Here is a 22,521-nt window from a genome sequence, read left to right on the forward strand (position 1 = left end):
CACACACACACAGGCTTCATCCAGCATTCTTACAGATTTGAACCAAATGTTTTTGTCCTGCTAATAACTGGTCAATAATGGAACGGAAGTTTTCTGGGGGTTTTAGTTATCTCTGTCCAGCTCTCCAAATTCTCACTTATCTTTAATGTATCATTTGCCCAAGAACAAGTTGCTTAAAAAACAGTTTGGGGAGGTTTGGATGGAAGAAAGGGAAGAGAGAAGTGTTGGGGTTATATTACAGTCTTCAAAACAAAACAACCTAACCAGCTTTGGTAGTCCTGCTGGCGGCTGGATTTAGAAGTTAAAGCAAAGCTAAAGCCCCTCCTCCCACAGCTGCCTGCACACAGGCCTGCAGGCCGCGGTATGTCTGAGCCAGTCCCTCGGAGTTACCTTACATTGCCTTTCAGAAGCTGTTAATTTCCTTTTGCTCATTTAAAAACTCTTCTTTGTGATTTTTAGAGCTTGTTTGAAGTGAGTGTGGTCTTTGCTCACCCAGAAACAGATGAAGATTGCCGCTTCCTGTAAGTTGCCCCGTAAAACACAGTGTCAATTATGTAAAGTGTTGGTGCTTTTCTTTTTCATGAAGATGGTATTGTTTTTCTTTCTTGTGAATATTTCAGAACTTGTCATGCCTTTACATTTAAAATGTTACCTCTCCTAGAAGATTCCTCAGGAAAACCAGTGTAGCTCACAAATACACACACACACATCCAAACACACAAAATTATATATAACATGTAAATATAAAATGTATTTGAATTGTGTCTACCTAATATAAACTCATTAAACATATTTTTATTTATTTTAGATAGGGCCTCACTGTTTAGCCCTGACTGTCCTGGAACTCACTCTGTAGACCAGGCTGGCCTCGAACTCACAGAGATCCACTTGCTTCTGCCTCCCAAGTTTTGGGATTAAATGTGTGCACCACCAACTACACCCGAATAAACTTTTATCTTAACTTGAATTTTATTTCAGAGGTGAAGTTTGCCCAGATTGTTTCAAACCAGCCAAGAACAAACAGGTAAGGGTTTCCCTTCTGAGCCTGCGCCGCGAGCCTGACAAGAACTGCTCTGTAGAGGTTTCCATTGCGTTCATACATTGCTATCCTCTGCATTTTTATTCTTTTGGGCTTTTGAGATAGCCTCGTTCAGGGTCGCCTGGAACTCACTGTATAAGTTGGTTTGTCCTGGAACTTGTAGCTGTGTAAGGGCCCCTTTGCAGGACTCCAATCCTGCCACACACTGCCCAGCCTCAGCTGTTCACTGAAACCACGTGGCAGGGCTCCGTGACCCCCTTGATCTCGCATCTTCTAAACGTACAGCAACAGTCTGTGTCGCTGCCAAGTTCTGCTGCTGGCTTGAGATGTCGCCTGGCTCCCTTCATCCACGGTTGCATCAGCTTCTGTGCACTGACTCTGGGGAGACATCCCATTGGCAGTTCCTTCAAAGAGCTGAGAAACACTTCAGTTAAGGTTTACTTTCTTCAAATGAATTTGAATCTTCACAAGATGGAACCTCCAGTGGGTAGGGTTTTGCCCTTAAGACACCTGTCCTATTGGCCAAATGCTTGGCAGGAGGTTTTTCTTTGTCTCTTTAATAATTATAGCTGCTTTCTCAACCGAATGTTCTGTCTTGAAATTTCCTCTGCTGAACAGCTTAATTCATCACCATTAATTTCAGCTGTGCTGAAATTCTTACATGGGATTACACATGAGGAAACACACCCCGGATGCCCCAGTCCAGTTTTGTGTGGAAGGTTTGTCCCATCCTGACCCTCGCGAGCCCGGCCAGTGCTTCCCACATTTCCCTCAGCATTCTTGTCTTTTCATCCACACCAGAACGGGCTATTAAGCTCTGCTTAGACATTCAGAGCCTCTACCCAGAATTCCAAACCCTTCCACTTCCTCCCTCATCCAGTTCCAAAGGCTCAAGAACTCCTTGGTCAGGGTCCTCACAGAGCCGTGGCTGAAGCACTTACTAATAATTATCTTGGTCAGTACAAACCTGGAGTCAGGTATCTGGGTAAGAACCTGAACCATCAGGGAAGCAGCCGGGCAGCCACCCGTGACCTCCTCTCGCTCTCCTTCCTCAGTCTAAAAAGGAGAATCTTTCTAAGCCCCACCCTACTCTCTCCTGAGTCTCTACACGTCTTGGTCCTCCAAAAACATCTATGGCTAATTTTGGTCAGCTAATAGTTAGCTCTGCCCAGTAAAGCAAACTTTATTGAGAGCCTCGGGAGTGTCTGCCTCAGTTCTTTTTCCTGTCGCTGTGATAAAATGCCCTGATGCAGGAGGACTTGGTGCACTGTACTGAAAAGAAGAGGAAGAGAGCTGGGCGCAAGTCCACTACCCCTGTCTTCCTGTGTCTCCCTTGATCTGCCCACGCTGCTTTTATTACGGACATAGACAGAAAAGACCTGCAGATGCAGGCCAGGCACAGACCAGCACTAAGAGCACTTATGATTGAATAACTTTCTTGGGACTATTAAGTCTTTCTTGATTTTAAATATGTAGGATGATATAATTCCTCTAATTAGCTGTATTTTAGCTCTTGTCTAGATAAAATATCTTGTCTTTTTGTTTTATCCTATATAGTCGGTGTTCACCAGAATGGCGGTTTTGAAAGCTTTGAATAAGATAAAGGAAGAGGATTTCCTCACGTAAGTATAGAAATAAGGAGGCGCTGTGTAACTTTAGGAACAATGGGGTACTAGGGGCACAGGCACCCTGGATTGCCTCGTAGACATCCTGGGTGTTGCCCAGCTGTGTGTGCATCTCAGTCCCCTCCTTGACCTAGAACAGCACCTGACGTGCAGCCGTAGCAGTAAATGTTTATCAAATAAACATTATGAATCGAGGAGGCCAGAGCGTGGCTCAATGGTCAGTGCTTACCTGGCAGAGCTGAGAGGCCTGGGTTCAATTCCCAGGACCAAAGCCCAAGCTTTTGAATTTGAGAGAAGGGTTTGATTTCCTTGCCTGGGTTTTCAGCTTAGTAATTTAGTGGTCCATGGGTCGAGAGCTGTACCTGTTCCAGCCTACATCTGATCCTTTCTAGTGTGTCCATCCATCTCTCGCACAGAAAGAACACTGGCCACAGAGAAGGGAACCTGGGTTCAGATCCATTCTATAGTCCACATTGGGAACTCAGCTATATCAGCGTCTTCTTCTGAACCTCAGTGCCCTTTTCTAAAATATAAATTCTTAAAATATGTAGAAATACAATAAATTTTGTATTTTAATTATCAGTGTTATTTTTAAAAACCTAATTATTGAAATTTTCCTTCTAGAAAACCCTTGAATACATATCAAACAATGACATCATGATGAGCGTTTCTTATCATTTATGAACTAAAAAGAAATGAGTCTCATGATGGAAATATTTTTATTAATCTTTGAAAAGTCAAAAATACTTTATCTAGAAACTGGAGAGATGGACACGGTCCAGTCCCAGCTCCCACACACCAGCTGGGGATCTGATGGCATCTTCTGACCTCTGTGGAAATTGGGCAGACACATAGAGCACAGGCATAAATGCAGGCAAAACATCATACACGTAAAGTTAAAGTTTAAAAGGATACTTCATATAAATGCCAGTTCTTGGATTTCTGAATGATTTCATTGATAAGGCATCTTAGGAAATCATAGAAAAATTCCAAGCCACCTGTTTGGGGTTGACTCTGAATTTAATTATTTATAGGTAGCCTCCAGTTCGTGGCTTTGGAAATTCTAAATAATGGACAGAGGATAAGTTGTTGCACCCCAACTTTCCACTTTTTCCTGTGTCACAGTTGAAATGGGAAGGAAGAGGGGGAAGTAGTGGAGGACCCCCACAGCAGGGCAGACCCCCCAGGAGGGAGCAGTTACCCACTCAGACCAGCTTTGCCCAAGCAGTTAAACCTCATGCCAGGCAGCAGCACGTGACCAGACAGAGCCGATGGCAGGAGAGCTAGAGGGGCGTCTGCTTTGTGTATGTGGATTTCCCTTCCATCTGAAGGCTGTTAAAAATTGTCTCTGGGAAAGATCTCCTGACTGAAGGGCAATATCCAAGCCCCAGTTTGCTTAGTGCCTCTGCTGTGTGTTAGAAGTGGCACTCCGGGGGCTGGAGTGTTGGCTCCGTGATTAAAAGCACTTGTTGCAAAGGACCTAGGCTTGATTCCCAGCACCCACATGGTGGTACATTGCCTCTTTCAGCACCAAGCACACATCCGGTGCACAGATAAACATGCAGACAAAATAGTTATTAAATCTTGGTGTTGGGTGATGGTGGTGCACGCCTTTAATCCTAACACTCAAGAGGCAGAGGCAGGTGGAGCTCTGTGAGTTTGGGGCCAGGCTGGTCTATAGGACTATCTCCCAAGCTACTGAGAAACCCTGTCTTCTAAAAACCAATAAATAAATAACCTAACAAACAAATCCCTGCCTTGCAGAAAAAACAATCAATAAGCAAGTAGATAAATAAATAAATAAGATAAAAATCTTTGTTTTGTTTGGTTTGGTTTTTGAGATAGGGTTTCACTCTGTAACCCTGACTGTCCTGGAACTCTCTAGACCAGGCTGGCCTTGAACACAGAGATCAACCTGCCTCTGCCTCCTGAGTACCGGGATTAAAGACATGTGCCACCACTGCCTGGCATCATAAAAATAAATCTTAGAGAGAGGGGTGGTCCTCTGCAGCTGCCATGGTAACTTAGGCCTGTAATCCTGGACCTCAGGAGGCTGGGGCAAATGAATTGTGGCCGGACTGTGCAGCATAGTGAGCCCCAGACCAACCTGGGATACAGGGAGACCCCCCCCCCCCCCCCCCCCGTCTCAGAATAGGGACTGGAGGATGGCCCAGTGGTTAGGAGCGCTGGCTGCTTCTTCAGAGGACCTGGATCCAATTCCCAGGATCAGTGACGGTTTCTGGTCTCCATAGACACTACACACACATGCAGGCAAAATATCCTTACACATAAAATAAAAAGAAGTAAGTCTTTTAAACAAAACAGTAAAGTTTGAAAAGTAGTAAAGGCCTGAAGGACGCTTTTTGCTTTAAAACTTGAATATGGGGAGAGGTATAGTCCTTGGGGCTCAAGTTCTGCGTTTCTTGGACAATGTAGATTCATCTGTTTGGTGATACATGTCTCAAGTATTAGTGTCCATAAAATTTCCTCTGTTTCACAGGCAGTTTCCTTGTCCTCCAGACTCACCGAAGACTGTGTGCACTGTCCTGGAAATGGAGTGCACTCACGGCGCTGTTTTTGTTGCTGGTAACTGTCTCATCTGGAATGCCCACGTCCTGTCAGCCCCTTCCTGAGCGTGTCCGCGCCTGCTCTCTGGCTGCCCTCCTGCTCCGTTCCTCCCGATGGCCAGATGCAGAGGGTGCTCAGTCAGCTGGGAAACAGACCAGAGAACTAACGTTACTGTGCTCTCTCTGATTAAACACATGGCTTTATCCAGACTTTCCTGATTGCTGTACCGCAGGCAGGTTTTTGTTGTGTTTTAAAAGCTAGAGTTGCCTCATACTGAAAGCTTGAAGGAGGTCGCGCGGCAGTCCTGACCGCCTCCTCGGGCAGTGGCAGTGGCGTTCTCGTGGGGACTTTATTCATAAGGCAGTGAGTCACAATGTGTTAGGGAGTTTTTCGTTTGTTTTTTTAACTTACAAATTCTTAAACTTTTCACAAATTTAATTCCCTGTAATACATCATCGCCAATGACCATTATATTTAAATTATAGTAGTAATCTGTAAAGCAAGTTTTTTTATGATTGTTGTGTTCCACAATATCATCTGACTTTTCTAGCCAGTGGGTGAAATTATTAAATCATTCACTCATTTACTCCCCTGTCTCTGTGTTTCTAAGGTACCTATTCTATTATTACTTTAAACCTTATTCAGCTATCTCCATGTCTATGTTATGGCTTCCCAATGAGACTGTTTCTAGTTAAAGGCCTCATTTTCTATCCTAGTATGTAGAACATCAAGCTTACTAAATTCTCCTTTTACCCTAATCTGTTGACCACAGCATTCAGTCGAACTAGCTGGTGTTTCTTTGGCAGGCAGATATAATAAATACTCCAGGAATCTACCACAAACTCCTTGGATAATTGATGGAGAAAGGAAAATGGAGTCTTCGGTGGAAGAATTAATTTCAGATCATCTCTTGGCTGTATTCAAAGCAGAGAGTAAGTGCTTGTGTTTTACATACGTTGTTATTCATGAGTACATCCCTTAGTGGCTCCAGGAGAGATCGCTCTGTTTAGTCAGTCATTCCCCAGCCCAGGCTCCCTGGCCAGGCTTCCCCAGAGCAGGCATCATCAGTATCAGGATTTAGGGCTCAGACTAGATTTAGTCCAGATACCCAAGGGTGACTGCTCTCTCCTGGGAAACTCAGAACAACCAAGACTGCTTTAGACAAAGGCACTAAGCCCTAACCGCGACACTCCTCAGCCATAGATCTTCGGGGAAATAGGGAGAAGTTGCGACGTTTATGTCCAGTGCTTGTCCAGGAGTAGTTAGCTGGTTTCTGCCTTGACCTATGGAATGATTTAGACTGAAGTTCATGACTAGAGAAACCATCTTATAGAGGTTTTTATGGTGTGTATTGTGCTTTAATTTCCTGTTAATGAGCCCTGTTTGTGGGATGAGTCAGGCCTGAGGAAGCTTATGTTCTCCTTGTCTCAACAGGCCTGTAAATCAAAGGCAGCGTCTAGTAAAGTCTGTCGCTTTATGTGGGATATAGAAGGAGAAAAACTGCGGGCAGTGGTCAGTGCCAGCCTTTAGAGAGGGGCTTCTGGCACAGTAGAGTCTTCTATTGACCAGCTCGACACTCCCTTTCTCAGTGAGAAACGCTGAGGAACACGCTCTAAGTCAGGCCGAGGTCTAGATAGGCCATGGCCGTCCCTGCTGACTCGTTAGGAAGAAAGGGTTACTAGACCGCATCTCCTTCATGATTTACTGTCTGTCTTTATTATTTTTACTCATGTTTCTGTCGGTTCCTGCACATGAGTGTAGATGTCTGTGGATCCCTGGGATCTGGAGTTTCTAGAGGCTTGTGAGCTTACATGAGTGTTGAAAACTGGACTCAGATCCCCTGCAAGAGCAGTGCGGTCGTAACTGCTGACCCGACTCTCCAGCCACTCCCACCTTTAAAGGCTTATGCAAATTGTTTCCTTCTGTGTCTGCTTGCACATGGGTGTGCATATGGAGGCCAGAGGGCAATGCGAGGTGTCTTCCTCAGACAAAGCACACTGAACCTGGAGCTCCTCGAGTTGGCTAGACCGGCTAGACAGTGATGTCCAGCTTGTAGTCACCGTACCCACCAAATAGGGTACAGATGTATGTGCTCACCTTCACTTCACTTTCTTTTTAAAAGGTTTTCATTTTTAAACTATGTAGTGTGTGGGGGTGGGGTGGGTGGGGAGGCAAGCTCATGAATTGCTGTGCTTATGGGGGATAAGAGCAATCTGTCCCCAGGAGCGGGAGTGCTGGGTGTTCAAGAGCAGCAAGTGCTCTTATTGTGAAGCCAAACCTCTGGCTAGACTCCTGGTATTTACACGGAGCTGGTCCAGGCACTAGACTCCTGGTACTTACACAGGAGACTCGTGACTCAGCTGTTTTCCTATCTGCCATGAATGATTTTCTGAACAGAGGAAAAGACTCTGCGGAATTGCTATGAACTTTTACCTATTTAATATCTGAGCTGCTACTTTTTTCTGAAGACTTGAAAATAAGCTCACGGTAAAAGCATCTCTCAGGCTGAAGATGTGCACTAGGTTCTGGCTTTATTCCACAGCTCTGCACCAAAAGAAAAGAGTAAAGAACCCTTGCTCAATTTTGTGTGTGTGTGTTTGGGGAGGAGGGTTGGGGGTGTGTGTGTGCGGGGGGGACAGTTGGCAGAGCTGCCTCGCTTGCTTTCTTTGAGAATTCAGGGATCTTCAGTTTGGAGTATTTAGGTCCCAGAGAAACCCTAGCGTCTTCAGAGCTCACGGACTGCTGCTGGAGGCTCTGAAACTCCCCTTTCAGGCTTTCATGAAAGCACAATGCCTGTAATCACAAACACATCACACACATGCGTACACATAGAATACAGGGTGAAAAATAGGATTGTGCTCATAGTGCAGGAATGTTCTTACATTGTTTCCTGCCCTGTGTCTACATGGTCACGTTATACTCTCTAATTCTCCGCAATCGGTGACTCGGGGGCGAGGACTGTGCCGCCTGTTTACCTGTCTCTGGCATCAAGCATGACACACTGCCGCAGCACACATCCTGACCGAGCACCAACGCTCTTGTGGCCCAGAACCCTTCTGTCCTCCTTCCTCCTTGTTCAGAGACCTCCAGTGTCATCACTGTACAGACCACAGGGTTCCCAAAGCCTCCCAGCCCCTCCCAGCCCTTGAGCTGAGCTCCACTGCCGACATTAGGTGGTTCTGGTGTCAGAGTGCCTGTCCTCCAGCCTTGTAACCTGGTGGTTAGGAGGTTCTGGTGTCAGAGTGCCTGTCCTCCAGCCTCGCTACCAGATCTGCATTTCTTACTCTGATGTGACTTTTGGCAATGGATTCCTCCTGCTGGTCTCACCTTCCATAGGAGGAAGATTGAAGACAGTGCCAGTGACAACCTGTCTTAAAGCTCTTGGAGCAATGCCTGCTCGTGTTTGCTGTGGCGACAAAGCCTTTGCCGGATCTCTATCTCTGCATCTCTGTCTGTTTTCCCTGTCTGACATCCTCAGCATTTGATCTGTGCTGATAAATTCATCCTGGATTGTACAGCAGCTTTAACATGGCCGCATGTAGGGTTTGGTTATATAATTAATTTGCTATTTAAAGGTCAGACCTTTCTTCTCTCACTTTTTTTATAGAGTTTAATTTTAACATGATTGTTCCTATTGTTATGCTTGCTTACTTTAAAGAAAAAAGGCCAAGTTTTTGCCACAAGCCAGTGGCCAGGGAGGTGGGCCTTGCTTCCAGCTTTGCCTTTCTATGATGGGGGCATAGATGCTGGTTAAACCCTGGCTTTGACGTCAGACATATATAGCTCTGCCATTGGATTATTGGACCCTGGGAATATTACCCAAGTCTATGAAGAGCAGTGTTCATTTGTTTACTGCTTCCTGAAGTTATAATAAAGATGAAATGATGTGTGTGATTTTACCCAGTATCTGCCATATATTGAGTAGTACTTATTATTGTCATTGCTGTTTTTAGCCACAGTTGAGATTAGAGATAGGTGATCTTTATCCCATGGATTGCTGGGCCCACGAGATCGTCAGTTGGATTCCTGCCAGCGATTGGAACAAAGTATACTAGGGCTGCTGTCTCTCATCTTTTCTCTTGTTCTGCTTCTTACAGGTTTTAATTTCTCATCCTCTGGAAGAGAAGATGTAGACGTGAGAACGTTAGGAAATGGTAAGACGGCGTCAGCACCACCTGACCTGAGCCTGCTGCTGCTGAGCCCCTGTGAGGCAGTAGCTTACTGTGGTCACTTAGAACAGTGTGTGTGTGAAAGGGGGGGGGGACGACCATGTGGGTTGTGCGGTCACTTCTGTAGATTGAATTATGTCTGAGCAGCAGACATCTCTTCAGAGATGTCCTTATCACAGGCCTGGAAGCTGTAATGGATTTGCATGTGCATGAAGAAGGAAACAGTTTTTTTTTTCCCTTAAAGTTTACTAGTTACTCCATTTAAGAACTTTTCAGACCAGTTAGTGGTGGCGCATGCCTTGGGCGGCAGAAGCAGGCAGATCTCTGAGTTCGAGGCCAGCCTGGTCTACAGAGCGAGTTCCAGTACAGCCAGGGCTTTATTGAGACCCTGTCTCAAAAAAACAAACAAAGAATATCTCAGAAATTACCAGTTCTTTATTTGGACATGATTCTTCTCTTTTAACCTTCATTCCTCGTTCTTATTTTATCTTGTTGAGTTATAAGAAAGATAATGAGAATTAATTCTGAGCTGCTTGATGCTCAGTTGTTCCATGTCACTAGTAGATTAGCTGGGACAGTGGATCTCACCTTGTTATATCTGGGCATTGCTCTCCATGACAATGTTAGTTCCATTCATGTAAGCAACTTAATTAGTGGCTATTTAAATTTTATTAACACAGGCTTGTGTGTGGACCTCTGGGGAGGCAATCGTTTCACACAGCAACCTGCCTGCTGCAGTCCCCCAAAGCCCCTTTACCCGTTCACACATCCCCTCCTCCCCCAGATAGAGTCATGCCACTAAACTTTCCGTCCCCTAGAGCTCAGCCCCTATCTCACACCTCCTGCCTCCCCCCCAATGCTAACTCCGTCAATGCGTTGTTTCTGTTTCGGTGGGCGTGTGCTGCCAGGAAGGCCGTTTGCAGTGGAGCTGCTGAATCCTCACAGAGTTCGGTTCACTTCTCAAGAAGTTAAGGAGCTCCAGCAGGTGAGCACTTGTGTGGGGCACTGTGTCTGTGCAGTCCCGTGACTGAACCGCAGGTGATCGTTATTGTTCCTTCTCTGCTGCTACAGAAGATTAATAAGGCATCTGACAAAATCCAAGTACGTGATCTGCAGCTCGTCACCAGGTGAGGATGGCTGTGCTGGAGATTCCAGAAGGGAAGCTCTCATAGATCATATATGTGGTAAGGGAATTGCATACTGAGTATATTAAGAAAAAAAATCTAACCCCAATTAAGAAATGGGAAAATGATTAAGTAGACATTTCTCCAAAGAGGATGTGTGTGTCGTCCAGGAACATGAAATGGTGCCCACAACTTACACTAGGGCCGTGCAGGTCAGAGCCGCCGTGAGCAGGACGTCCCGTTCACACCCACGCGGATGGCAGTCGGCAGAGAGAGAAAATAACAAGTGCTGGCAAGGGCACAGAGAAAGTGCCCTGTGCATTGCTAACGGGGCTGAAAGTGTGGCTCACACGGCTGTTCACAGTAGTGTAGCAGTGGACGTGCAAGCCTGTAATTCTAATTGGGAGGCTAAGGCAGGAAGGTTGAATTCAGGGCTATCCTTAGCCAGATAGTGAATTTGAGGCCAGCCTGGGTTACATAAGACTTATATCCAGTCAAGTCAAATTAAAAAAAAAAAGAAAAGAAAAGAAGATACCACTTGTCTACCTATAGAAAAACACAACGTGAATTATCCCTTCTTGTCCTTGGAAGATGTGTTCCAGGACTTGCATGGACACCCGACACTGCAGATAATGCTGACTTTTATAAATAGTGTGCTTTTCCTGTACATAACTGATGAAAAGGTTTAACTAAAAAAACTGAGCACAAATCAGGACCAAAGAGAGCACAGACTGGTCCTGGGTTCAGTTCCCAGCACACACGGTGACTCACAACCTTTAACTCGAGCTCCAGGGGATCTGACTCCCTTGTTGGACATCCAAGGACACCAGGCACTCATGTGACATACATACATACATACATACATACACTCATGCATACCATAAAATAAAAATAAATCTTAAAAAACATAAGAATAGTAGCTAATAATAAAACAGGACAGTATTTTAAAAAAGGTAAGCATCAGTTGCCTATTTTTAAGTTTTTTTACATAATATTTTTAGCTGGAGGTTGACAGCAGACAAAGTGAATTCATGGCTAAGGGGAACCTACTACTTGCCCCCTGCTGTGGTATGATTTGCTTGTTTGCTTTGTTTTTCTTTGAAAATGAAGAGGTTATGGAGTAGAGAGTCTCACTGCCCCAGAGACGCACCTTGACTTGGCAGCATTATGAAGTGGCAGGAGCCGCTCACCACTCTGTAGTTGTACCTGGTAGGAAAAGATATAGATAAAGTCAGGTAGTGATGGATCATCTTGGGCTTGGGAAAGGAATGGGAAGAAGGTGCCATGGGTGTGAGGGTCCTTCAGGGGGCAGTGGAAGTGTTGGAAGTTAGATGATGCTAGATGCGTAGCTCCAGAAACAATAAAATTCATAGCTGGGGGAATATATGCAGGTTATACCTCAGCCAAGTTGTTGGAAGGGAGCAGAGATCTGGGACAAGGTTTGCGTGTATTTTCTGTGTTGAGACAAACTTTACTTTGTTGCTGGTATTTAGAGAGGCCATAGGGTATATGAAGGAAGGTGAAGAAGGGAAGACCAAGACCTACAGTGCCTTGATCTGGACGAATAAAGCCATACAGAAGAGCGACATTGGATTCCTAAATGACCTCAAGGTACTTTCCCAGCGGCTCTGGTTTGTTTTATTTTTCTTCTGCATATTAAAAAGCCCATGGCTTCATGTTTATTACCAGCGAGCCATAGCACCTGGGCTTTGGGTCTGGTGACGTGCATTCAAATTCTGGCTTTCCAGCTCACTGGAAAACTCTTTGGAGAAGCAGGGTTTCAATGGGTGGTGATGGCGCACAGCTTTAATCCCAGCACTCGGGAGGCGGAGACAGGTGGATCTCTGCATTCGAGGCCAGCCTGGTCTACAGAGTGAGTACCAGGTCAGTCAGGGCTACACAGAGAAACCCTGTCTTAAAAAACAAAACAATAGCAACACGCAAAACAACAACAAGAAACAGCAGCCGTGTTGCATGCTGCTGATTCTGAGGACGGACTTGTGGGGTTAAACCCTGGGTCTGCATCATAGTTGTGCAACTCTGGACAAACTCCTGACCTATGCTTCATCTGTGAAATTAGCTTAGAAAAACTAATTTAGTTCAATTGTACAAAGTATTTCAAATGGTATCAACCACATAGAAAATGCCCAGTAGTGCTATTATATTTGGTTATCTGTAAGAATTAAATATACAATAAATTTATTTTATAGAATTGATGCTAAAATTATATACATGAATGAATAAAATGTAATGATTCTATGAAACATGCATTTTGTGAGCATGCCACTGTAAAGGACCTGCTTGTTCTGTTGGCTGGGTCTCGTCTCTCTCCTGTAAAGACAGTCCCTGTGGGTAAGAGCCTGTGTGTGTAAGCATGAGGACCTGAGTCTGGATCTCAGCTTCATGTTAGAACCAGGCATGGTCATGTGTGCCTTAACCCCAGCACGACACCCGTGGTCCTAGTCTCTTGTGAATACACCACACAGACACAGAGAGAAAGGGAGAGGGAGGGAGGGAGGGAGGGAGGGAGGGATAGAGAACTCAAATGCAAAGATTGGGTGAGCATAAATGAGCACAAAATGTATATTAAGTTGTCTGTGTGATAGAGTTTTACTACCCAGGTCTTTAAATTGTGTGGAGAGCTGGGAGTGGTGGCGCAGAAGATGAAGGCAGAGGACCACAAGTGTGAGCCCCTGGGAAATACAGCAGGACCCTATCTCAGAGAGCAAACTGTTTAAAGTGATTGTTAACATGGGGAAAATGCTATCCTGAGTGCTAAGGGGAAAGCTTTAGGAATAAGTAGAGGGCCATGCCTTGTGATTTCAGCACATCTGGGTGTGCTGTGTGTACACACACGTGTGGCTTATGGCAGAAGTTCTCATGGTTCACATTTAGTCGTGAGAAATATAGTTGTGAATAGATAAAAAATGGATAAAGGATCTGAATAGACGATTGAAAAGGACAACTCCAAATGTCCAAGAATCATCTGGAGTGCTGCCCCACCTCCAGGACAAAGTAATACATGACATTGCTCTGTTCCCTTAAACCAGAAAAGCAGCCGGTGGGTCTGGTCTAGAGGGAGGGGAGCTGAAGACACCGAAAGTGTTTCAGACTGGGAAGGCAGCGGCAGTGACTGTAAAAGCGAAGGCTGTACCGATGTACCCGCCCCGGCTGTTGACAGCCTCGCTGCAGGGGCATGACTCTGTGTAAGGCTATGCGTGAAAGGAGGTTTTCCGACTTTGCTCAGAGTGTCAGAATCAACAAGGACAGAGCTGGAAGGAAAATGACATTAGCTGGATATAGTGGCTGTGCTCACACAGGATGAGTTCAGGACCAGCCTGGGCCGTGTGGTAAGACAAACAAACAGAAAACTTTGAATGAGCTAGTGGTAGAATGAGCAAGCGTCTTGTAGCTATTAAAAATAAAACCAGAAGCAGGATATGATCTCACGTAATCTGGGTCAGTGTGTGGCTATACATATCAGACATGTTGGGGAAAGGCATGCAGGGTCTGAATCTGACTCAGGAGGCAGAAGTGAAGTGACAGAGGGCGGTGTGGCAGGGACAGCACTCGCCGCTTGTCCCCTGGGGACGCCTGTCACCCCCACAGGCTTGGTGCTTCTGGCTAGGGCCTTCGGGAGGGGAGTTTGGGTTCGTTTTGTTTTAACTGACCTCAGGCTCACAGTGTAGCCGCCTCCTGAGTGCTGGGTTCCAGGTGTGTGTCACCAAAGGGCTGAACCAGGGGCATCATGCCTGCTATTCATGCACTGTGCCAAACGAGCTGCATCTCCAGCCCCAGGTAAGCAGATACAATACAGACATACATCTATGGACTTTGTAAAATCGTATATTCTGTCTTAGATGTATAAATCAGCTGGATATGATGGTGTTTGTCTTTAATTCCAGCACTTAGGAAGACAGATCTCTGAAGTCAAAACCAGCTGGGTCTACATAGTGAGATCCTGTCTTTAAGAAAAAAAGAAAAGAAAAGAAAAGAAAAAAAAGAAACCAAAAACTCACCCAAATTGTAGATGCTCATTTAGAATGCTACTAAAAAAGAAATTCATTTTTATAAAAAGGAGGGGGGGTGTTGCAGGCTGGCATTGAGGCTCAGTGAAAAATAAATCCATTAAAGATAGATTCAAGGGCTGGGGACGTGGCTCAGTGGCACAGTGCTTGATGCAGGCCGTGTTTGGTTCCCAGCACTTCGCAAACAAAACAAAAAAAAAAAAGTGTAGTTTGGGGGTTACCATAGATCTAACTAAAAAGTAACCTAGAGAGATGATTTTATAGGGGCATAGGAAGAGGTAAGAGACCACTCCCAGATACACTTGCTGGGCTTGGTTGGTTTCTAGTAACACTGTTATAGTTTATAAAATTCCCATTGGCTTAGAGATAAAAGCCGAGTTACTTCTCTATTCTGAGAAAAAGACTGCAGCAGGTTTGCTGCTTGCTGCCTCTTTTTAAAGGGCAGCCTACTTCTAAGGAAAACCTGTGCTTGTGTGTGTTTCTGAAAATTCAGCAGTGTGGAATAGCACAGCACAGAGCTGAGAGTGGGCGGGATGGTTTCCTTCTGTGGTCTAGAAAGCAGACCACAAAGGACACTCGGGCCTGTGTCCTGTGGAGTGCTGTGTTAATGGCCCTGCTGGTGGGTTCCTCGTCATCCTCATCAGTCCTGGGAGTCAGGCAACAGAAGCCGGGGTGTGTGTGTGTGTGGTGGTCTCCCTAGATAGCTGCTTGTTTTTATTTATTTCTTCTCTTCCCTTCTACCCTTCCTCCCTTCCTTTCCACGTAGCTGTCCTGGAATTCATACTATAGATCAGGCTGACCTCAAACTCAGAGACCCACCTGCCTCTGCCTCCAGAGTGCTGGGATTAAATAACTGTGCCCGGTCACAGTTGCTGCTGTAAAGGCCGCTGTTTCTGCTCTCTGAGTCTCTGTATACAGCATTGTAACTCTTCAACACAGTTCATTCATGAAAACATTTGTCTTTTTGACTAAAGAAAGTCAAGCCCCATAGAAACAGCTCATCTCATAAGAATTATAGAATCATAAAAATCACGATGGGTGGGGCTGTTAACTCCTGCCCTTCAAGTGTGGCCCTTGTCAGAACCTGTTTTCACCCTTGGTATCCCGAAGGGAATGCAGGCTGAAGCCTTTCTCTCCTTGGCCAAGCCACGGCTGCTCACTCATGCAAATTAGGAGGAGTTGTACCAGCAAGAAACTGTGGAGAAGTCAGAGTTCTTAAGAACCAACTTGTCTGGTTTGCCTAAAATCTATTTTTAAAAATTTGAAGTAGTTGACCTTTTATAGGATTAATCCCTATTCCTTAATTTATATCACCGAACATACAGGGGAATCTCTAATCTGATGTAATTATAAGAAAAAGCAGCCTGTATTACTGAAAATCTGAATTGCTGAGATACATGTGAATATTAATTTTGTAAACTGGGCTAGGAAATCCTGGAAGACCTTGAGTCACTGTTCAGACCTCTCTATAATCACTGTATGAAAGCATCTTGCTAAACACTGATGCGCCTTTTCCAGATACTGTCGGTTGTACAACAAACCCTGAAATAGATGCACACTGTTTAGTAAAATGTGCACGCTTCCCACATACACACATGACCCTCAGGTCCCACCTTCTACCTCCACTTCTCTTCAGCCCGAAGTCCTCAGTTTTATGCCAATCATGTTGTGGCCTCAGAAAACAAAGATAACAAATGTTGTCTTCTAGCAAAGTCCCGTGTCAGGATCCTGACTGATGTGTTAAGTGTCAGGGCAGAAGAGCCCATGGGGTCATTCCCTTCCCAGCCTCCCGGCTTCTGATGGGGTTGTAGTGTTCAGATGAGAAGTCCCATAGAGCCTAAGGAGATGCAGCTGGCTCTGTCTTCCCGAGTTCCCACCCTGCTCTGATAGTAATGGGAACTAATGTGGTGAGCTATGGATGGCTTTGTGATTGTGTTACATCCTCCTCTAGGACTTAAAGATTGACCAGAAAACTCCTCTCCGGGTCCTCCACCGAAGGCCTTTGGCTGTGAGAACTCGGGCCATTCACTCCATGGAGACACACTACCTGGACGAGCATCATTTTCGTCTGTATTTGAAGACCCAAGCTGGAACGTATCCTTCTGCCTCTGCCTTGCAGAGCCCTAGCCAGAATGGGATCAGGATAGTTAATGCTGCCCTAGACAACAGGTTCAGTGATCTAGGAGACACTTATTTGCTAGACACGTGTTCCCGAGTACCCCAGGTCTCCTGCACTCCAGGCTGACCTTGAACTCCTGACCCTCCTGCCTCCACCTCCCAAGTGCTGGGATTAAAGGCCTGTGCCACCTCAGGTGGTCTGGGATAATTTGGAAAGGATTTGAGTGTATTCATTCAGTATTTTTGGAGTAGAATCAATACTTTTTTCTTTTTTAGTTAAATCTTTTTTTGTTTTTATTGAATTATACATTTTTCTCTGCTCTCCTTTCTTCCTCTCCCTCCCCTTCTACCCTATCCTGTAATCCCCATGCTCTCAATTTACTCATGAGATCTTGTCTTTCTCTCCTTTCTATATAGATCTATGTATGTCTCTCTTAGGGTCCTCTTTGTTGTCTAGGTTGTCTGGGATTGTAGACTGTACATTGGTTTTTTTTTCTTTGCTTTATGCCTAGAAGCCACAAATGAGTGAGTACATATTCGTCTTTCTGGGGCTGGGTTATCTCAGTCAAGATTTTTTTCCCCCTAGATCCATCCATTTACATGCATATTTCAAGATGGCATTATTATTTTTTACTGCTGTGTAGTACTCCATTGTGTAAAGATACCACATTTTCCTTATCCATTCTTTGGTTGAGGGGCAAGTAGGTTGTTTCCAGGTTCTGGCTATGACAATACCGTTATGGATATAGTTGAGCACATGTCCTTGTGGTATGATTGAGCATCCTTTGGGTATATACCCAACAGCCATATTGCTAGGTCTTGAGGAAGGTTGTTTCCTAATTTTCTGAGAAATTGTCATACTGATATCCAAAGTGGCTGTACAAGTTTGCATTCCCACCAGCAATGGAGGAGTGTTCCCTTTACACCACAATCTCTCCAGCATAAGTTGTCATCGGTGTTTTTGATCTTGGCCATTCTTACAGGTGTAAGATGGAGTCTCAGAGTTGTTTTGATTTGCATTTCTCTGATGGCTAAGGATGTTGAACATTTCCTTAAGGGTCTTTCAGCCATTTTAGGGAATCAGTACTTTTTGTTTGAAGTCTGTTTTCCCATTTGTATTTCAGAATAGTGTTTTAAACCATGAAGTGCCCATCAGTTCAATGCCAACTTTAAAGTTTACAGTTCTGTGACAGTGTCTTGCCCATTGTTTAGCATATAATAGACTCGGGAAGTACTTTTCATTGGTTCATTTGCCGTCTTTACACATTTTACAAGTCACATGTTCATAACCCTATTTGGTCATCTAACTATTTCAAGTGTTTGCCCAGCTGAGTAAACACAGGCGGTGGAGGGGAGCAGGTATTTTATCCTCTTTAGAATTTGAGACAAGCGCTCACTGTGTTGCCCAGGCAGGCTCATCACAAACACTTAAGCAGTTCCCTGTCTTTGCCTCCAGGATGGTAGGAATATGGACACATGCTGTGTCGGTGCTTCTTGTCATAGTGATTGTAACTTATGTGCAGGGCTATGTGAAAACCAAAAACCAAACTATGTCACCTACTTAAGCAATAATATGTCAGTGTTAGGAGTTTCAAAACTCCAAAATTTTGACCGTCTTTTAAATAGACGAATATAATACATATTCGCTCATAAGTGGCTTTTAGACATAAAGCAAAGAAAAACCAGCCTATAGGTCACAACCCCAGAGAAACTAGAAAACAAAGAGGATCCTAAGAAAGACATACATGGATCTAAATAGGAAGGTGAAAAAAGACAAGATCTCCTGAGTGAACTGAGAGCGTGGAGGTCATAGGTAGAAGGGGAGGGGGAAGAAGAGTGGGGAGTGGAGAGAAATGTTTAGCTCAATAAAAACAATAAAATAGAAGATTGGAACTTAGAGTTTTAAATAGCTATCTGCCAAAGCTGATACTGATCGGTTCCAACTTGCGGCTTCAGGGTCAGAACTGAGTCTCTCAGACAGTGTATCGGAGAGCTCCGGCGGTCTTAGGCCTACTTTAGTATTTGCTTTCTTTTAAGGCTGCTTCTTACTGTGGATCCGAGGCTGTCCCTGATCTCAAGATTCTGCCTCTGCCTTTCAAGTGCTGGGATTACAGGCATGTCTCACCATGCCTGGTTTTCCTATTGCCCCAGATTATAAGAATGAAATAAAACTAATTCTGTCTTTAATTTTACATACCAAGAGGAATGCTTTGTCTCTGGAAGAACTAGCATGATTTCAATCCTTTTGAGACGTTTTTGGAAACAGCTACATGTATGTACTTAATACGCTAACCAAGAAGAGCTGGTAAAACTACAGCTACCACGTGGTTCTCGTAGCACGTGGCCTTATGTGCGCACTTCATGTTGTGCTGTCTCCGTCTCACATGGCTCAGCACGCGGCCAGGTTCATTGCCTTCCATCTGGTCCCTCCAGCACGAGTTCAGGCCAGAACTTTCCATCGCTTCCTCCTTTATTACTGGCTTTCTCTGAAGAAAATGAGGGGAAAAGAACAGCAATTGAAGAGAAATTCTGAATTCAGGAAAAAAAGAGCCACTGGATCATTGTATGCCTTCTGTTTGAGTCAAAACAAGTTATGGGGGAGGAGCTGAAAAAGCGTGTACCGTTGCCTCTCAGCTAGTGCTGGGGAAGTTGTTTTCCTGTACCAACACCATAACCACTTACACTGACTTCTGCTTTTACTAACGCAGTGTTTTTGTGTTATTTTTCAGATGACGTCAGGGCTGCAGTGTGTGCTGTGGAGTGCTGATCTTATTAAGAACAAATGCCAGACTTAACCCTTGCCTTCACAGCGTAAAGACCTATATAGAGAACACAGAGTTGCTAAAGCCAGCCCCCAGAAGAATCTAGCCAGGTGTGGTTCACACTGGCCCTGTTATTCAGGCTTGCTTCTGCTCAAGACAGCCTGGACTACACAGTGGCTCCAAGGCCAGGTTGGAGTATGTGGCAAAAAACTCAGGAGCATACACACAGATAGAAACAGAAAGCAAAAAAAAAATCAAACAAGCAAAAAACTTAATTCTTTTCTCCCAGGTGCCCGTAGCTGCAGCCTCGGGGTGGGCTTGCACCCCTTTTCTGACCTCTGCCATCATGCATACTTGGTATACACTCAAAGACACACATGCACGTGTAAATAAGAAGTATCAAGTAGACTTTTTTTAATTATTTATTTATTTATTAAGGATTTCTGTCTCTTCCCCCCCTACCGCCTCCCCTTTCCCTTCCCCTCCCCCAATCAAGTCCTCCTCCTTTATCAGCCCAAAGAGCAATCAGGGTTCCCTGCCCTGTGGGAAGTCCAAGGACCACCCACCTCCATCCAGGTCTAGTGAGGTGAGCATCCAAACTGCCTAGGCTCCCACAAAGGCAATAGGTGCAGTAGGATTAAAAACCCATTGCCATTGTTCTTGAGTTCTCAGTAGTCCTCATTGTCCGCTATGTTCAGCGAGACCGGTTTTAACCCAGGCTTTTTCAGACCCAGGCCAGCTGGCCTTGGTGAGTTCCCGATAGAACATCCCCATTGTCTCAGTGTATGGGTGTACCCCTCGCGGTCCTGAGTTCCTTGCTCGTGCTCTCTCTCCTTCTGCTCCTGATTTGGACCTTGAGATTTCAAGGTGCTCTAATGTGGGTCTCTGTCTCCTTTCATCGCCTGATGAAGGTTAACATTCAGGAGGATGCCTATATGTTTTTCCTTGGGTTCTCCTTCGTATTTAGCTTCTCTAAGAACCCGAATTATGGGCTCAATGTCCTTTATTTATGGCTAGAAACCAAATATGAGTGAGTACATCCCATGTTCCTCTTTTTGGGTCTGGCTTACCTCACTCAGGATAGTGTTTTCTATTTCCATCCATTTGCCTGCAAACTTCAAGAAGTCCTTGTTTTTTACTGCTGAGTAGTACTCTAATATGTATATATTCCATACTTTCTTCATCCATTCTTCAATTGAAGGGCATCTAGGTTGTTTCCAGGTTCTGGCTATTACAAACAATGCTGCTATAAACATAGTAGAGCATATACTTTGTTGTATGATAAGGCCTCTCTTGGGTATATTCCCAAGAGTGATATTGCTGGGTCCATGGGTAGGTTGATCCCGAATTTCCTGAGAAACCTCCACACTGCTTTCCAGAGTGGTTGCACAAGTTTGCATTCTCACCAGCAATGGGTGAGTGTACCCCTTTCTCCACAACCTCTCCAGCAAAGGCTATCATTGGTGTTTTTTATTTTCGCCATTCTGACAGGTGTAAGATGGTATCTTAAAGTTGTCTTGATTTGCATTTCCCTGATCCCTAAGGAAGTTGAGCATGACCTTAGGTGTCTTTTAGCCGTTCAACTCAGTGCCCCATTTTATAATTGGGTTGATTAGCCTTTTACGGTCTAGTTTCTTGAGTTCTTTATATATTTTGGAGATCAGACCTTTGTCAGTTGTGGGGTTGGTGAAGATTTTCTCCCAGTCAGTGGGTTGCCTTTCTGTCTTAGCAACAGTGTCCTTTGCTTTACAGAAGCTTCTCAGTCTCAGTAGGTCCCATTTATTCAATGAGGCCCTTACTGTCTGTGCTGCTGGGGTTATACGTAGGAAGTGATCTCCTGTGCCCACTTGTAGAGTACTTCCCACTTTCTCTTCTATCAGGTTCTCAAGTAGATTTTTAAAGAAGACTAAATAGTTTAATTTTTCCTCCCATCCTAATGCTAATGTGTTACAAGGAACCCCATCATTGGCAGTCATTTTCTGTGTGGTCCTGTAGAAACTTCCCATTTCATAGATGTTAATTGCCATTATTGAAAAATGGGACCAGATATCAAAACAGAAATGACAAAGGAGGGGTGTTGAAAAGCATTGGGTTGGGCATGATGGCACACGCCTTTAACGCCAGCACTCAGGAGGCAGAGGCAGGTGAATGAGGCTAGCCTGGTTTACATAGTGAGTTCCAGGCTAGGTCTACACAGTGAGAAGCTGTCTCCAAAGGGGGGCGGGGCACTGAACTATATAGTCGATTTAATGTATATCCAAACCTTGGCATTTTGAGATGAGATGAGCTCATAAGAAAAGTTTTCACTGTCAGCACTTGAATGGTGGAGGCGGGAAGGTGCAGGTCATGTTCATGTAGCCCGGGCCACACGGTGCCCTGTCTGAAACAGCAGAGTTGTGGCCTCCCTTGAGTTTGATGTAAACAGATTCCGGTTACTGTGCTGCACCCGGGCTGGTGGGATCCAGGCTGCTGGCAGTGAGCTCATTTTCTGAGATACACATCTCAAGTCCAGGTTTAGAAATGGCCTCGCTTCTGTAACATTCCCTTCCCCTTGGCCAAAGTGGTTGTCGCTGCATGAGCTTTTCCTTAAACAGACCTAGCTACATTAAAGAATTTGTACACGGAGACTTTGGGAGGACCAAGCCGAACATCGGCTCTCTGATGAACGTGACCGCAGACATCCTTGAACTCGATGTGGAGGTAAAGTATTCTCTGGGGAGTGCACACCTGCCAGTCAAATTCAGCCAAATTAGGTCTTTTGACACTAAACCGAATAGCATCATCTGTGTCCGTGGGTGTTTTTTTATATGAGGGTTTTATTTAGATTTATTTTCTTGTATGTGTATGAGTATTTTGTCTGCATGTATGTCTGTGCACCACATGTGTGCCTGGTGTTCCTGGAGTTGAGAAGAGGGTGTTGGGTTCCCCTGGAATCAGAGTTACAGATGGTTGTGAGCCACCAGGTGGGTGCTGGGAATGGAACCCAGGTCCTCTGGAAGAGCAGCTTGTGCTCTGAACCACAGAGCATCTCTCCAGCCCTCTCTGGTATTTGACAGGAGTAAAGCCTCACAGTACCCTTGTAGTATAG

At 44.9% G+C, this 22,521-nt stretch overlaps 1 protein-coding gene across 4 annotated transcripts in view; it reads left to right on the forward strand.

The window, feature by feature from the left end:
* The window catches only part of Pus10 (pseudouridine synthase 10), a 74,192-nt gene that overhangs the window by 48,142 nt on the left and 3,529 nt on the right, over positions 1-22,521 (forward strand). For all 4 annotated transcript variants that reach the window (XR_007591405.1, XM_050140817.1, XM_050140815.1 and 1 more), the window contains exons 7-17: positions 460-521; positions 979-1,024; positions 2,597-2,661; positions 5,165-5,250; positions 6,039-6,164; positions 9,330-9,386; positions 10,310-10,386; positions 10,473-10,528; positions 12,019-12,136; positions 16,505-16,647; positions 22,034-22,133. Coding sequence is in view for 3 of the 4 variants with exons in the window: in XM_050140817.1 (XP_049996774.1) it covers positions 460-521; positions 979-1,024; positions 2,597-2,661; positions 5,165-5,250; positions 6,039-6,164; positions 9,330-9,386; positions 10,310-10,386; positions 10,473-10,528; positions 12,019-12,136; positions 16,505-16,647; positions 22,034-22,133 (936 nt within the window). In the remaining variant the exon portion in view is untranslated. The remainder of the gene's footprint in view (positions 1-459; positions 522-978; positions 1,025-2,596; positions 2,662-5,164; positions 5,251-6,038; positions 6,165-9,329; positions 9,387-10,309; positions 10,387-10,472; positions 10,529-12,018; positions 12,137-16,504; positions 16,648-22,033; positions 22,134-22,521) is intronic.

The sequence above is a fragment of the Alexandromys fortis genome, unplaced genomic scaffold (genome assembly GCF_014885135.2).
Source record: "Alexandromys fortis isolate MF-2015 unplaced genomic scaffold, M_Fortis_MF-2015_v1.1 scaffold_7, whole genome shotgun sequence".
In the NCBI taxonomy this organism is placed as follows: domain Eukaryota; kingdom Metazoa; phylum Chordata; class Mammalia; order Rodentia; family Cricetidae; genus Alexandromys; species Alexandromys fortis.